The sequence below is a fragment of the Theropithecus gelada genome, chromosome 19 (genome assembly GCF_003255815.1).
Source record: "Theropithecus gelada isolate Dixy chromosome 19, Tgel_1.0, whole genome shotgun sequence".
NCBI lineage: Eukaryota > Metazoa > Chordata > Mammalia > Primates > Cercopithecidae > Theropithecus > Theropithecus gelada.
This window is the reverse complement of record NC_037687.1, coordinates 18,972,739-18,989,848: the sequence shown is the minus strand read 5'-3', so window position 1 is coordinate 18,989,848 and position 17,110 is coordinate 18,972,739. Positions and strand designations below refer to the sequence as shown.

Below are 17,110 nucleotides of genomic sequence, written 5' to 3'. Positions count from 1 at the left end.
GCGTGAGCCACCACGCCTGGCCTTAAATTTTTTATAGAGACAAGGTCTTGCTATGTTGCCCAGGTTGGTCTCGAATTCCTAACCTCAAGCGATACACCTGCCTCAGCCTCCCAAAGTACTGGGATTACAGGCAGATGTTTTATTTTTTTTATAGAGACGGGGTCTTGCTATGTTACCCAGGCTAGTCTCGAACTTTTGGACCTGAGTCATCGTCCCATCTCAGCCTCCTAAGGAGCTGGGACAACAGGTATGCTCCACCACACCTGGCTCCTGTCATTTGTTTTTTGTTTTGTTATGTTTTGTTTAGAGACAGGGTCTCACTCTGTCACCCTGGCTGGAGTGCAGTGGCATGATCATAGCTTGCTGCAGCCTCAACCTCCTGGGCTCAAGCGATCCTCCTGCCTCAGCCTCCCTCCTGCCTCATCCTCTAAGTGGATGAGAGATGAGATGGATGAGGACATGGCTTATGGGAAAAGGAAGGTCACTCACTTCCTGAGTCAGGGTCCCATGGATGCTGCACAGGGCATAGCCTACTTGGAAATGACTCAACAGGAGGAGCTGTGTGACCCTGGTCTGCCGGGAGCCCAGGCCAAGGTTACTGCCTGGGTGTAGGCTCTGTGTGAAACATTGGTCAACCCAGGATAGGCCTGCTGTCCACACACAGGTTCACACCTCCCAGCTGGGGGCTGCATACCTGCTGGAAAGGTGGCTGGTCCCATGGCAGGCTCGTCACGCTGTGCTCTGGTCCAGCTCAGGTTCAAGATGCGAATCCCATGCAGGGACTGGTGAGGTGTGAGGTGGGCCAGATAGGCCCCTGCCTGTCTGTCTGGAGGAGATGATGTCCGAGCTGATGATGAAGAATAAGCAGTCTACCTTGAGTGAAAAGGCGGCCTGGTGCTGAACTGGTGGGGATGGGGCAGAGAGGATGGGGTGCTGTGATCACCGTGTTGGGACTCAAACACTCGCACAGGGCCAGTGCGGTGTCTCAAGCCCGAAATCCCAGCACTTTGGGAGTCCAAGGTGGGAGGATTGCTTGAGCTCAGGAGTTGGAGACCAGCCTGGCCAACAGGGTGAAACCCCATCTCTATTTAAAAAACGCAAAAAAATTAGCTGGGCATGGAGGCAGGTGCCTGTAATCCCAGCTACTCGGGAGGCTGAGGCAGGAGAATCTCTTGAATCTGGGAGGCAGAGGTTGCAGTGAGCTGAGATCACGCCACTGCACTCCAGCCCGGGCAACAGTGTGAGACTCTATCTCCAAAAAAAAAAAAAAGAGGCCGGGCGCGGTGGCTCAAGCCTGTAATCCCAGCACTTTGGGAGGCCGAGACGGGCGGATCACGAGGTCAGGAGATCGAGACCATCCTGGCTAACACGGTGAAACCCCGTCTCTATTAAGAAATACAAAAAACTAGCCGGGCGAGGTGGCGGGTGCCTGTAGTCCCAGCTACTCGGGAGGCTGAGGCAGGAGAATGGCGTGAACCCGGGAGGCGGAGCTTGCAGTGAGCTGAGATCCGGCCACTGCACTCCAGCCCGGGCGGCAGAGCGAGACTCCGTCTCAAAAAAAAAAAAAAAAAAAAAGGAAAAGAAAATTAACTGGGTGTGGTGGCACGTACCTATAGTCCCAGCTACTCAGGAGGATGAGGCAGGAGGGTCGCTTGGGCCAGGGTGTTTGAGGCTGCAGTAGTGAGGCTCAAGTGATTGCACCACTGCACTCCTGCCCGGGCAACAGAGTGAGACTCTGTCTCCAAACGGCACATAGCAAAACAAAATACAAAAACGTCGTACATCCATCAGAGCCCCTTGGGGCTCGAGGCTAAGATGGCTTGTGTATCTCTTATGGGGAACTAACCTGAGAGTGACATGAGGGCCTTCACACTGTGTGTGTGTGCTTAGCAGCCCCTTCTGTCCACAGTAAAGACACAGGGAAAGCCCAGGTGAATTGAAAACACGTGCTCCAGACAAAACTCACAGAGCAGCACTATTCACAGTCGCCACAAGGGGGAAGCAACCTGAATGTCCATAAAACGATGGATAAGGCCGGGCACCCGTGGTTCACGCTGGTAATCCCAGCACTTTGGGAGGCGAAGGCGGGCAGATCGCTTGAGTCCAGGAGTTCAAGACCAGCCTGGGCAACAAGGTGAAACCCCATGTCTAAAATAATATAGAAAAATTAGACTGGCCTGGTGGTGCGTGCCTGTCATTCTAGCTACTTGAGGGGTTGAGGTGGGAGGATCCCTTGAGCCTGGGAGGTGGAGGTTGCAGTGAGCTGAGATCATACCACTGCACTGGGCTATACAGCGAGATCCTGTCTCAAGAAAAGAAAGAAAGAAAAAAAAAAAGGCCAGGTGTGGTGGCTTACGCCTGTAATCCCAGCACTTTGGGAGGCCGAGGCAGGTGGATCACAAGGTCAGGAGTTTGAGACCAGCCTGGCCAATATGGTGAAACCTCATCTCTACTAAAAATACAAAAATTATCTGGGCATGGTGGCGTGCGCCTGTAGTCCCAGCGATTCAGGAGACTGAGGCAGAAGAATCGCTTGAACCCAGGAAGCGGAGGTTGCAGTGAGCCGAGATCAAGCTGCTGCACTCCAGCCTGGGTGACGGAGCAAGGCTCCGTTTCAAAAAAAAAACAAAAAAAAAAACCCAGATTAAAAAAAAAAACAACAGAGTTTGGTCCATCCATATAATGGGATATTATTCAGTCATAAAAGGAATGAAGAAATGATCCATGCTACAGTGCAGAGGAACCTCAAAAACATGATGCTGAGTGAGAGACCCCAGACTACAAGAGGTCACAGGGTATGATATTTCATTGATATAAAATGTCCAGAACAGGCAAATCCACAGACAGGAAGCAGATTAGTGGTTGCCAGGGGCTTGGGGAGGGAGGAGGAATGAGGAGAGACTGCTGATGGGGATGAATCTCCTTTTGGGAAAATGAAAATATTCTGGAACCAGATAGAGATGATGATTGTGCAACACCGTGAATGTACTGAATACTACTGAGCAGTCCACTTTACATACAGTAATATTATATATATATAAAATAGAGGAAGACTCTGTCTCTACTATATCCTCCCGGGTTCAAGCAATCCTCCCGTCTCAGCCTCCTGAACAGCTGGGACAACAGGAACACACTACCATGCCTGGCTAATTTTTTTTTTTTTTGGGGGGGGATAAAGAGTCTCACTCTTGTCACCCAGGCTGGAGTACAGTGGTGTGATCTTGGTTCATTGTTAACTTCTGCCTCCAGGTTTAAGCAATTCTCTTGCTTCAGCCTCCCGAGTAGCTGGGATTATAGATGTACTCCACCACACTGGCTGATTTTTATCTTTTGTATTTTTGTTTATTTATTGTTTGAGAGGGAGTCTCACTCTGTCACCCAGGCTGGAGTGCAGTATTGGGATCTTGGGTTACTGAAACCTCCACCCCCTGGTGCAAGCGATTCTCCTGCCTCAGCCTCCCAAGTAGCCGGGACTGCAAGTGCACACCACCATACCCAGCTGGCGTTTGTACTTTTTAGTAGACAGGGTTTCACTATGTTGGCCAGGCTGGTCTCAACTCTTGGCCTTAAGTGATCCGCCCACCTCAGCCTCCCAAAATGCTTGGATTACTGGCTTGAGCCACTGCACCTGGTTGCCTGGCTAATTTTAATGTTTTTTTTTGTAGAGACTGGGTCTCACTATATAGCCCAGGCTGTTCTTGAACTCCTGGGCTCAAGGCATTCTCCTGCCTTGTGCCGTAAGCCAGCACAACCTGCAAAAACAGTTAAATGTTAAGTTAATGTCACCTCAAAACAAAAAAATCTGGGCAAATAACTCCCCTACTCCCAGGAGCACGGAGGCTGCTCCCCTCTAAGAACGCAGGGACCAGCCGGGCGCGGTGGCTCAGGCCTGGAATCCCAGCACTTTGGGAGGCTGAGATGGGTGGATCACAAGGTCAAGAGTTCGAGACCAGCCTGGCTCACACAGTGAAACCCTGTCTCTACTAAAAATACAAAAAATTAGCTGGGCTTGGTGGCGGGCGCCTGTAATCCCAGTTACTTGGGAGGCTGAGGCAGGAGAATCGCTTGAACCTGGGAGGTGGAGGTTGCAGTGAGCAGAGATCCGGCCACTGCACTCCAGCCTGGGCGAAAGTGCAAGACTCCATCTCAAAAATAAAATAAAATAAAAATAAAAATAAAAATAAAAAAACACAGGGACCAGGACACCTGGGTGCGTGGGGAAGTCTGCCCCTGGGAGGGCTGGGAGGATTCAAGGAGCAGGCTGCTGAAGGCCTCATATGCTGATGGAGCATGTGGTTCCTTCCTTTCTAGGAAAGGCCAGGCTGGAGGAAAATGATCAGTGGAGGGGATGGGGACTCAGGCTTCCATCACGTCATCTGGCTCAGGATTTGGGGACTGCATCCTCATGCTGAAGACCCTGCCACAGAGGGGGCCCCTGTGGGCATGGCAGGGAGGGTGGCAGCCATCTTTGGGATGGCTCACAAAGGGGACAGAGGAAACAACAAAGACACAGCACATGGCTCCTGTAAGTCATTTTACTTTGAATATATAGGAAACGAAATCCACAAACAGGAAGCTATGTTCTATGGTTACGTCTTTTAAACAATGTTCTGTATTTACAAATTGTCTTTTTTTCCCTAAGTAAAAGCACCAGCTGAAAAGTTATAGGCTGCTAAAACCATTACGATATTACAAACCCATTAAAAGACATTATGCCAAACGTACTTATTAAAAACCTTAACAGAATAGACAACTGACAACGCAACCAACAAATTGAGCCACCATGCTGGTTGGGTGGCAGTTCCAATTTCCCTGCCTGCTTCTGATAAACGGGGCTGGGAGTGCTTCTCCTGGGGAGAGGACCCTCGCCCACCGGCAGGCAACTACAGGGACAGAGCTGGGGAAAGACAGCTGTCTGAAGGAAACACGGCAGCCTCGCTTCCTGCTGTAGGTGGCTTCCTCGTCAGACCTCACAACCCACAGGCCACAGGACAAGGGCAGAGGCATACAGGAGGGTCTGGCCAGCTTTCAGCTGTTCATCTGTCAACAGAATGCCTTTCGGCGACCTCCTTGTCCTCATCCACTGAAGGGTCTGGAGTTTTTATTTCTTCCTAGACACTTAGCTATAGGAGACTGTGTGATTTGTCCTTAGGGACTCGTTTTATTTATTTATTTATTTTGACACAAAGTCTCACCATCACCCAGGCGGGAGTGCAGTGGCACGAACATGCTCACTGCAGCCTCAATCTCCTGGGCTCAAGTGATCCTCCTGCCTCAGCCTCCCAGTTAGCTGGGACTGCAGGCATGCGCCCCCGTGTCTGGCCTCTATTCTTGCAATTGAATGAGACACTATGAGGTGCTGAGTGACTCACAAGAAGGTACTTGTCAAAAGCTTTGTGTCGTCAGAAGATGTGGCCGTGGAAGGAGGTTCAAAGCTTGCACACACGCACACACACGCACACGCACATGATTTGGCTTCCATAAAGCTCGAGTAGAATATTAAATATCGAGTACTGAGTTTTTAATTGTAAACTTAAGATCTCATCCTTAACTTTACATATACATAGATAACGGGGTGGTCATGAAAAGCACTTTAACATCAGGACAGATGTTAAGTTCTGAGGTTCTGTTTTCAACTGCTCTACATACAAAATGCCCTACAAGCAAAGAAAGGCTTAAATAAATAGATGGGGATGAACATGATGCACGCCGTGGTGACATGAGTGTGGTGTGCAGGGGTCAGACAGTGCGGGACCCAGGTGGGCAGGAGCACATTGTGGAGACACAAGTGGTGGCATCTCAGTGATGTAGGGGAGGATCTGAGGGGCTCCTTCAAGGTGGAGCTAGCAGAGGCCATGGCTCAGGAGGAAGACGGGACAGCGACAGCTTGTGGGTCAGTGCCACACGCTCTCCTATTGGCCTCACGGGTCTGGGGGCAGCCCCGGGTAGCACAGGACAGGGCCAGGCTCTCCCCCTGGAGACCCAGAGATGGTGGTGGTCCTCTTAGGACAAACCCTCACCAGCCCTGCCCTCTGACCAGCCTGTCACTGGTGCTGATGTCAGGTAGTAGCCAGTGAGGAAGGGGGTTATTGACAGCCCTGCCTGTGGCTAAGGCACACCTAGCCTGGGAGCCCTGAGCAGCTGACCTGAGCAATCCAGCATCCCTTCAGTCACAGACGCCGAAGCTCCCAGAGGCAGCTCCACCAAGCAAGGGTGACAAGACCTGAAACCATCACCTACCCTGCCGAGCAGGACCCCCACCCCCTGCAGCAGGGAGAGGCTCCTGGGCCCCAGAAGCTGGAGGGGATGGTGTCCTGAGTCCTGACACCTGCTGCTGCTATCTTGACCCCTGACCCCCCAACTCACAATGCCACACTGTGACCACTGGGGCACCTCCTGATTATCAAGAAAAGTGGATACAACCAAATGCTGCTGTCTGGGCCCAGCGGAGACTCCCTGGGGCCTCGCTAGGGTGGGGGTTTCACACTATGCCCCAGAGACCCAGCAGGGAAAGCAAGGCGGCAGGGTGGGGGACCAAGAGGCTGAGCCTACAGACGTCCTTTGCAGGGAAGGCCACAGATCTGCCAGGAAGAAAGTCCCTGGGCTCCAGATGTGGGGGGCGGGGGGCCCGTGCCATGCACTCTAAGCTAGCTGAGGAGGTGATCTTAAATTTGGGAGAGAAGCCCACTCCCCCACTTCCTGCCCCTCAGTAGCCACAAGATGGGGGAAGGTGGCTGGTGCAACAGGAGCCTCAGCTCCCAGCTCCAGCTCCACAGATCTCCACCGCACACCCGTGTGCACGCACATGCACACCCATGTTTACAATCACCTGCACCCCTACAGCGGGATGGCGAGTCCGGTCAAGGTGCAGATGTTTGGAAGCTGAGTTCCTGGGTCCCTGAGGGTTCCTGACCAGAGGCCCCGGCTGCTGCAGGGACCGACGCTGGAGAGAAAGCTGGGAAAAGTGCTGGGATCTGTGCTTCGTCCCACACGTGGGCCATTACTTCTTTCCTCCAAATTCAGGCCAGAAACGGGTGTCTGGGCTCTGGAAATTGCCTTGAGCAGAGGAAACTCTACTCCTGCTCGGCATCAAGGCCTGGGCGATGGAGAGTCAGGCATGGTGCCCCTGGGGCACCGCCTGCCCTGGCACACAGGATTAGGACCTGCTGGAGGCCTGTACCCTACTCTGGGCCGACGTGACCCAGTTGCAGAGGCACGACTGGCACTGAGGTCCACTCTGAAGGATGGCTCTGGAGAGACAGCGCCTGTGTGCCACCTGTGAGCCTCTGCAGTGGGGGTCCTGGTGCGAGGTGGGAACGGCTGCCACCCCTCCTGGGAGGGCAGGGACTGGCCCCGCACATTCCCAGAACTTGGAAGCTCTAGAGACAGTCAGGAAGGAAGCACGCCTCAGGGGCAGGCTTGAGTGCCGTCTGGGTGGAAGCCGGAGACGCGCAGGCCCTGTGGAGCTGGATGGCCCCATCAAGGCCTCACAGGAGGCTGGCCAGGCTGGTGTTGGGTCCATTCTGAGCTTGGAACTGCACAGGGGGTGGACCGTCTGTCCACTGTGGGAAAGAGAGGACATGAGAGTCAGGCACCGTGGGCTGTTCCCAGGGAAGAGGAGGTGGGAATGTTGCCCTCCTTGGGCTGCTCACCCAACCAGGACTCTGTTCTCCACACCCCAGTCCAATGGGCCCCGAGGAGGCACCTGTGTCCCTTGCTAGGGTGGGGGTGCCCGTGGCCATCTCCCCCATCAGAGGGCACTTCCGAGGCTGAGTTAGGGTTTGTTGGACAAAGAGAAATACAGCCAAGGTGCCCCCTTCCTCTTGCAGGTGGGGAGCCTGCTGGTCCCCGATCCCATCCTCTCACACCCACACCCGTACCGTGATGAGGTTGTGTTCGGGGAGGCTGCAGGCCTCAATGTGGTCCTGGAGCAGCTGCTGCGAGAAGTTCTGGTGCATCTGGGCGGCTTCATGGGCATCCATGGCGTTCCCACAGGCTTTATTCAGGTCTGAGAGTGGGACATGAACATGGGGACCCACCTTGCCCTGTCGCTGCCCAGGCCCTCCCACTTGGTGCAGATGGAGCCCCAAGGTCAAGTCCCAGCTGAACCGGTGGATCTCTGGGAGCCTGGCACGTCACTGGCCCTGAGCCCTGTCTTGGGATCACAAAGCCCATGCGCCAGCTGCTCTCACAGGGCAGAACAGGGCTGGTTGGGCAGTGAAAGCCCAATGCCAGGCTTCTCGCCAGCACTTCAGGGAGCCTATGGCTAGCCCTCAGGCAAACAGACGTCTGATGCCCATCCTGAGGCAGCAGCCCCAGGCAGCCCACTGCACATGGAGCACCCCGTCTCCTGTCACCTCCCCAGGGCCCTGGGGGAGTCTCTGGACCTCAGTTTCGTAATCTGGAAATGGGGGAGCTGCAGTAACAGCACTGATACTCGCTGAGTGCCCGCACTGCTCCCAGAGCAAGCTGACCAGCCCTGTCCAATAGGCATGGCTGCTGTCTGCCTTTCTGGGAAGAAGCGAGGCTCACAGCCCAAGTCTACCAGATACCAAGTCTCACCCTCTGGGTCCTGTAGAGACTAAACCAGACCCCGAGTCAAGTGGATGCCACAAATGCACCCACTGCCCTCAACCAGGGTCTCCTGAGGAGCACCCCCTACCCATGCTAGAACTGGGGCTGTGGCCCACGGAGGCCTAGTCCGAGCTAAGGCTGAGCAGGACGTGCCCAGCAGCCTTAGATCTCTTGGGAGGGCCAGGCTGGGGCCGGGGAAGAGGGGTGGCCATTGCACTCACCTCGCAGCAGTGCTGACGACCACAGCTGTACCGACATGTCCGGGATCTTGCTGGCGAGCTGCATGGCAGGTACCACCATGTTGTTACTCTCCTGTCAACCAAGAGCAGCAAGAGGGAGTGAGGAGCCTGGACCCCACTTGCCAAACCCAGCCCAGGTTGGGGTGGGGATAACCTACTGAACCCAGCCCAGGCTGTGACCTCCTTCTGCATCTGGTGAACTCCTATGCTTACCTCAGAGCCCATCTCAAATGGCCCTCTCTGAAGTATCACTGAAAAACAAACTGCCCTCACTTCTGGCTCTGCAGGTACCTACTCACAGGGGCATGGCCAATGGACAACTCTGGGGGCTTCTACCTTTTCAAGCGGAGAAAAAGCACTGATGGCAGTTAGCCCTGGACCCACAATGGGGGCTGATCAGAAATGAAGATTCGTTTAGGGTTCCGGGTTCCAGGTTCTGAGAGGGGCAGCAGCCCCTCCGGTTTGTCTTCCACAATTGAGTTGCCTCTCGTGGGAGGCCCCGGCAGACACGTAGGGGCTTTGGGGGCACCAGCATGCAGGAATCCTCCAATCCTGAATCCCCGCTTGGTTGACTGCACAGGGCCACCCCAGTTGCAGCCCTAGCATCCTCAGGATGTGGCAGGAAGAGCTCAATAAGAGCCATCAGGGCCCATAAACGCCCATCCCTGTCACTATGGCAAGGGCCTGGAGCCAGTGGACAGGAGCCTGTGCTACACAGGCTACATGGCGACCAGCAGTGCTGGGCTGACCCTGTCTGGGCCGAGGACTCAAAGCCCTGTCAGCCTGGATGTGGGGTTCAGGTAAGGCCTGGAGAATTCCCTAGATGATAGCTCCTGGCAGCCCAGGGAGCCCTTGGGAAGTCAAGATGGACACATCCCCAAAACCGACTCCTGAGAACTGGCTTTGATGCCACCAAATACTTCTCCAGAGTGCAGAGATGCTCCTCCTGAGACACAAAGCCCAACAACTCTATGCTGCCCTGTAGCCGCACCTTGAAAGTGGGCTCCAGGTGGGTCTTGGAGCTTTTTAAAATTCACCAAGCCCTTCTGACACCTCACAGCAAGAAAAACTGCTCTCTTCCGCTAGGCCTGGCTTATTGTGAGCCGGGCTGGCCTCTGTGCAGAAAGCCAAGGGCCTCTGTCTGAAAGCAGCCTGGGGAAGCAGACTCCTCCTTCAGCGCTCCTGGGTAGGTTCTCCCAATGCCAGCTTAGGGTACCCCACAGAATCTGGTTTTGAAGACTTGAGTGATCCTGGGGGGTGTCCCACTTGTGTGGACACTCTAGCCTCATCCTAAGCTCTTCTGGGCCCCTGGGCCCTCACCTGAGCCCATCTGACATACCCCAAGGCCACCTGCACTGTCCAATGGGGACATACAGCCCTCACTGTGCTCAGAGGCTGAGGGCAGGGTGGCAGCACATTCTAGAAGGAGCCAGCTACAGGTTTTGACGGGGTGGTGGCATCCCCAGTACTGAGGCCAAGGCCCACCAGGGCCTGAGCTGCAGGGCCCATTTGTTGGCCTCTGCAAAGGCCTACCACACAGTTGTGTGTGTGTGTTGCGGTGGGCAGGGGCAGGCACCAGGTTTGTTAACAGCATCCACGCTGAGGGAGCCCTTCGACCCCGTGAAACTTTACAAGCCAAGACACACATCCTGCATTATCTATCCTGTGGAAATGGCTACAGTGAGAATGGTTAAACTACAGAGTAGATGGTGCTTCAAAACACTCACTGCCATTAAGGGAAAAAAAAAAAAGCTTCCAATACAGTGGTGTGGAGAAAGGCAAATATATAATTACCTAGTGGCTCACGTCTGTAATCCCAGCACTTTGGAAGGCCGAGGTGGGCAGATCACCTGAGGTCAGGAGTTTGAGACAAGCCTGGCCAACGTGGTGAAACCCCATCTCTACTAAAAATACAAAAATTAGCCAGGTGTGGTGGCGTGTGACTATAATCCCAGCTACTTGGGAGGCTGAGGCAGGAGAATCCATGGAACCTGGGAGGTAGAGGTTGCAGTGAGCCAAGATTATACCACTACACTCTAGCCTGGGCAACACAGCAAGACTCCATCTCAAAAAAAAAAAAAAAAAAATTACCAAACAGGCTGACAAGCAAAACCTCCAGGTGGGAGGGGTGGGCAGCGGGAAGGGATGGATGACAGAGACATGCTATTTTTTTGTTTTACTTCTCAACCTTTTAATTATGAACATGTCATATTTTATAATCTAGAAAAATAACAAGTTTTTTTTTTTTTTTGAGACAGGATCCCACTGTGTTGTCCAGGCTGGAGTACAGTAACATGATCACAGCTCACTGCAGCCTCAACCTCCTGGACTCAAGTGATCCTCCCACCTCAGCCTCCCAATTAGCTGGGACCACAGGCATGAGTTCCCACACTGGCTAATTTTTTTTTTTTTTTGATACGGAGTCTCGCTCTGTCGCCCAGGCTGGAGTGCAGTGGCCAGATCTCCGCTCACTGCAAGCTCCGCCTCCTGGGTTCGCGCAATTCTCCTGCCTCAGCCTCCCGAGCAGCTGGGACTACAGGCGCCCGCCACCTCGCCGGGCTAGTTTTTTTGTATTTTTAGTAGAGACGGGGTTTCACCGTGTTAGCCAGGATGGTCTCGATCTCCTGACCTCGTGATCTGCCCGTCTTGGCCTCCCAAAGTGCTGGGATTACAGGCTTGAGCCACCGCGCCCGGCCACTGGCTAATTTTTTTGTATGGTTTTTGTAGAGATGGGATCTCACTATGTTGGTCAGGCTGATATTGAATTCCTGAGTTCAAATGATCCTTCCACTTCTGCCTCCCAAAGTGTTGGGATTACAGGCTGCTTGAGTCACTGTGCCTGGCTGGAAAATATCTTATTATTATTTTTTTAAGAGATACCATCTCTAGGGCCAGGCACAGTGGGTCATGCTGTAATCTAGCATTTTGGGAGGCTTAAGTGGGTGGATCACTTGAGCTCAGGAGTTCAAGACCAGTCTGGGTAACATGGAGACCTGGTCTCTACCAAAATGGCTGAGTGTGGTGGCACACACCTGTGGCCCCAGCTACTTGGGAGGCTGAGGTGGGAGGATCATTTGACCCTGCAAGGGGCGAAGGTTGCCATAAGCTGAGCTGAGACCGTGCCACTGCACTCCAACTTGGGTGACAGAGTGAGACCTGGCCTCAAAAAAAAAGAGGGTCTAGCTAGGTTACCCAGGCTGGTGGTCTTGAACTCCTGGGATCAAGGGATTCTCCCCCATCCGCCTCCCAAAGTGATCCAGGCAATGAGCCACTGTGCCTGGCCAAAATTTTTTTTTTTTGAGATGGAGTCTTGCTCTCACCTAGGCTGGATGGAGTACAATGACATGACCTCAGCTCACTGCAACCTCTCTACCTCCTGAGTTCAAGCAATTCTCCTGTCTCAGCCTCTGGAATAGCTGAGAGTACAGATGTGCACCACCAGGCCTGGCTAATCTTTGTATTTTTAGTAGAAATGGGGTTTCACCATGTTGGCCAAGCTGGTGTTGAATTCTTGACCTCGGGTGATCTACCTGTCCCGGTCTCCCAAAGTGCTGGGATTACAGGCATGAGCCACCATGCCTGGCACAAAAATACCTTTCTTTTTTTTTTTCCTGAGACAGAGTCTCACTCTGCTGCCCAGGCTGGAGTGCAGTGGCATGATCTTGGTTCAATGCAACCTCTCTCTCCTGGGTTCAAGTGATTCTCATGCCTCAGCCTCCCGAGTAGCTTGGATTACAGGCTCCCACCACCACGCCCCACTAATTTTTGTATTTTTAGTAAGAGACAGGGTTTCACTACATTGGCTAGGCTGGTCTTGAAACTCCTGACCTCAGATGATCTGCCCGCCTTGGCCTCCCAAAATGCTGGAATTACAGGCGTGAGCCACTGTGCCTGCCCAAAATATCTTCTTAAAAAAAAAAAAAAACTTGCCGGGCGCGGTGGCTCAAGCCTGTAATCCCAGCACTTTGGGAGGCCGAGGCGGGTGGATCACGAGGTCAGGAGATCGAGACCATCCTGGCTAACACGGTGAAACCCCGTCTCTACTAAAAATACAAAAAAAAACTAGCCGGGCGCGGTGGCGGGCGCCTGTAGTCCCAGCTACTCGGAGGCTGAGGCAGGAGAATGGCGTAAACCCGGGAGGCGGAGCTTGCAGTGAGCCGAGATCGCACCACTGCACTCCAGCCTGGGTGACACAGCGAGACTCTGTCTCAAAAAAAAAAAAAAAAAAAAAACCAAAACAAACAGGCTGGGCGCGGTGGCTAACGCCTGTAATCCCAGCACTTTGGGAGGCCGAGGCAGGTGGATCACAAGGTCAGGAGTTCGAGACCATCCTGGCTAACACAGTGAAATCCCGTCTCTCTACTAAAAATATAAAAACATTAGCCAGGTGTGGTGGCAGGTGCCTGTAGTCCCAGCTACTCGGGAGGCTGAGGCAGGAGAATGGCGTGAACCCGGGAGGTGGGGCTTGCCATTAGCCAGGATTGCACCACTGCACTCCAGCCTGGGCAACAGAGAGAGACTCCGTCTGAGAAAAAAAAAACTTCAAGACCTCGTGAGATCAGGAGGGTGAGAGCAGGCAAGGAATTGACAAGAAGGACTGAGGTGGCCAGTCCCACCAGAGACCAGCTGACCTTGGGTGGGGACCAACTCCAAGGGCCACTTGTACCCTGAGAGGACAGTGTGCATGCTGGGCAAGAATGAAATGTTTGGGAGTCTGACTGAGAGGAGGCACCTCTCTGCCCCTCGGGTGTCAACACATAGGATGGGGTGCCTGCGTCATCCCCACTAGCTCAGGGCAGCTCCTTTGGTTCTGGCTTCAGCTCCCCGAGCCCAGGGGCTCTGCCTACCTGATGTCTGAGGCCACACCCATCAGGCCTCCTGCCTGCCCCCACACCCTCTGTGGGTGCCCAGCTCCCCTGGCCCTGCCTGCCCAGGCTGTGGGAGTCAGGGTGTCCACCTAGACGTACTCTTCGAGGGGCATAGGATGAACAGTGCCATGCCACCCCTAGGCTGCTGGCCAGCTCCTGTCCCTCAGCCAAGCCCCACAGGCACCCAAGCGAGTGGCCCAGGCCAGGGCACTCACCCTGTGGTTTCCCAGCACATAGAAGATGTGGCCCAGGAGCACAAGGGAGCAGGCTGTGAGCCGGTTCAGGTCCTCGGCATTGGACATCTTCAGAGTTTCCCGCAGAAATCGCCTGACAAGGAGAATGAGGACGCTGACGCCTGCAGGACGGGGCCTGGGCTACCCTGAGCACGGCCCACATGCTGCCCCCTGCCCCACACTCACTTGGCCTCGTTGTAGCGTCCCTGGAAGAAGGAGAAGAGTCCACGCACGTAGAAGGCAGCCGCTCGGAGGCAGTGTGAGCTGCAGGGAGAGTGCAGGGTCACGTGGGGTGGGGATTTTGAGAAAAGTGGTTTACAAAACAGCAGTGGGCAGCTGGAGGGGATTTCTGAGAGACCCCTGCTGCAGACTATCTGCGAGGAGGGGTGTGGGGTGTCAGGGTGCAAGGGGCAGTTGGGGGCCCCATCCCAAGAGCATGGGGAGCCTAGGCCATGCGTGGAGTGGTGCCCGGAGTGGCTCACCTGACAGGGAAGCTGTGGTCTGGGTTGATCCTCTCCAGTAGACTGTAGAGCTGAGGAGGGGAGGAGGCGGAGAAAAGCCAGTCAGCATCATTCTGCATCTTCACAGGAGAAAGGTCCCCAAGACACACTGCAGTGCATGGGGATTTCTCTACACCCCCATAGGGACTATGGCCCCCAGGTTGAGCCTGGTGACTGACCAGCAAGAGTGGCCTCTGGTGAGAAGGGCCAGGGGCAAGACTCTCATGCCCTCAGCCAGCCCTGCCTGTGCCACCCTGTCCTGTGGTAGATGACAGGGGCCTGGGCGTCCAGAAGGCCTTTGTATGGTCAGAGTGGCGCTGAGGGGCTGGCCTGGCAGTGCGTAGATTGGCAGGCTGGGGCCCGTGAGCCCTGTGGGCTGCTGGGGGTGAGTGGGTGGGATTTCTCTGGAGGTGCAGGGACCCCAGGAGGCTTGGATGGGGGCGTGACCTGATAATTTAGATGCCCTCTGGCTGCAGAGGCACAGGGGAGCCAAACTCCTCCTCAACAATGCGAGCCCACATCTGGCATCAGACGACCCAGCCAGGGCTGGGCTTTTTCTTTTGAGACAGGTTCTTGCCCAGGCTGGAGTGCAGTGGCCCGATCATAGCTCACTGCAGCCTCAATCTCCCTAGCTCAAGCAATCCTCCTGCCTCAGCCTCCCGAGTAGTTGGGACCACAGGCCAGCAACCCCACACCAGGTTTTTAAAAAACTTTTTGTAGAAATGGGAGTCTCCCTATGTTGCCCAAGATGGTCTTGAACTCCTGACCTCAAGTGATCCTCCTGCCTTGGCTTCCCAAAGTGTTGGGATTACAGGCGTGAGCCACAGCACCTGGCCTGAGACACTTTGGAGCTAGACCCCCAGGGATGAAAGAGATACTAGAACTGAGGGATATCCTAGGGCTGAGGGGGATCCCAGGGCTGAGTGGGATCCTGGGGCTGAGTGGGAATCCCAGGGCTGAGAAGGGAATCCCGGGGCTGACAGAGGATCCCAGGGCTGACAGAGGATCCCAGGGCTGAAGAGGGAATCCCAGGGCTGGTAGAGGATCCCAGGGCTGAGGAGGGAATCCTGGGGCTGATAGAGGATCCCAGGACTGATGGAAGATCTTAGGGCTGAGGAGGGGATCCCGGGACTGAGGAGGGGATCCCAGGGCTGAGGAGGGAATCCCGGGGCTGACAGAGGATCCCAGGGCTGAGGAGGGAATCCTGGGGCTGATAGAGGATCCCAGGACTGATGGAAGATCTTAGGGCTGAAGAGGGGATCCCGGGGCTGAGGAGGGGATCCCAGGGCTGAGGAGGGAATCCCGGGGCTGAGGGGATCCTGGGGTTGAGGAGGGGATCCCGGGGCTGAGGAGGGAATCCTGGGGCTGACGGAAGATCCTAGGGCTCAGGGGGATCCCAGGGCTGAGTGGGATCCCGGGGTTACAGGTGCCTGCCACCATGCCCAGCTACTTTTTTTGTATTTTTAGTAGAGACAGGGTTTCACCGTGTTAGCCAGGATGGTCTCGATCTCCTGACCTTGTGATCCGCCCGCCTCAGCCTCCCAAAGTGCTGGGATTACAGGCGTGAGCCACTGCGCCTGGCCTAGCTATGGGAATGTTTTTGTCTCAGACCTGGCCTCTCCCGGCCATAGCCCCTGATTCACCTCTGGGATGCCCTGTGTGCCTCTGTGTCGGGTGCTGCCCATCCCTCAAAAGGTGAACACCCTGGGGTCTGCTGAGATGTGCTGGTGCCCAGGACAACCCCCTGGTTCCCCAAAAAGAAGAGAACAGAGAGAAAGGATACCGAACATGAAGCATGTCACCTACTACCTCTTGGTGTCTATTTCCTTCCCGTATATATACACTCGCCAGGTTGGTGACAATGAAGGCCCACAGCTCCTGGTGGTTGGTGAGCTGGAATGGGAAGTGGGGACATTAGGGAGCTGGGTCGGGCGCTGTGACCCATGTGGCAGTGTGAGAGCCACCCACAATCTCCACAGAGACTACTTTGGAAAAGACTTGTTTTTTTCATTTCAAACACACTTCCCTTGCCTCCTAAACTCAAGGGTAACACAGCTATTAATTCTTCTCATTATAAAATCATCGTCTGTGTCACGGGGCAGTTAGAGAACAGAGAAGAGGAAAACCAGCCACCCCGATCCCACCCTCAGAACATGTTGGGTTTTGGCCCATTTTCCGCTGTCTGTCAGGACTGAGACCTGGTGGACCCTTCCTCCAGGCCACAGCCAGCAACCTGGGGAACCCAGGTGTCCACTGCTGTCAAGGCACATGCTGGTCCTGGGCAGGGGTCACTCTTCATGGGGGGAAGTGGGGAGGAGGGGAGCTGTTGTCCCAGAGGGGGCCAGCACAGGCCCCGCTCCAGAGGTACGTGACGCTATCAGAGGCCAGAAATGCTGCTGATGACAGGTGGTAGATGGGTCACGGTCCCTGGCTCTTCTTGGGAAAGGAGATCGTCAAGAGAGGGACCAATCTATGTGGCTCAAGCCCTGCCTAGACCCTGGTTCCTAGTGGGGCTGGGCAAGAGGTGGAGTGAGCCAGGGAAGCACAGACCCCACCTGCACAGATGCCCTCCTGGCACACACCCAGGAGGCCCAGAGGATCTTCTGAATCAAGCACAGATGCTCTGAGACTCAGCAAGGTGGGGGATGTTTGTTGAGGGCCCACAGGAGGCATGTGTGTTTGGGGTTAGTGGGGCT

At 54.7% G+C, this 17,110-nt stretch overlaps 1 protein-coding gene across 2 annotated transcripts in view; it reads right to left on the bottom strand.

The window, feature by feature from the left end:
- Positions 1-4,517: 4,517 nt before the first annotated feature.
- The window catches only part of MAU2 (MAU2 sister chromatid cohesion factor), a 38,356-nt gene continuing 25,763 nt past the window's right edge, over positions 4,518-17,110 (bottom strand). The window contains exons 13-19 of one of the 2 annotated variants that reach the window (XM_025366139.1): positions 16,221-16,307; positions 14,397-14,446; positions 14,101-14,178; positions 13,897-14,008; positions 8,796-8,886; positions 7,881-8,008; positions 4,518-7,562 (exon numbers count right to left, since the gene is read on the bottom strand). In XM_025366139.1, coding sequence (XP_025221924.1) covers positions 7,488-7,562; positions 7,881-8,008; positions 8,796-8,886; positions 13,897-14,008; positions 14,101-14,178; positions 14,397-14,446; positions 16,221-16,307 — 621 coding nt within the window. In that variant the 3' untranslated portion in view covers positions 4,518-7,487. The remainder of the gene's footprint in view (positions 7,563-7,880; positions 8,009-8,795; positions 8,887-13,896; positions 14,009-14,100; positions 14,179-14,396; positions 14,447-16,220; positions 16,308-17,110) is intronic. The other variant, XM_025366140.1, reaches the window with a different exon arrangement.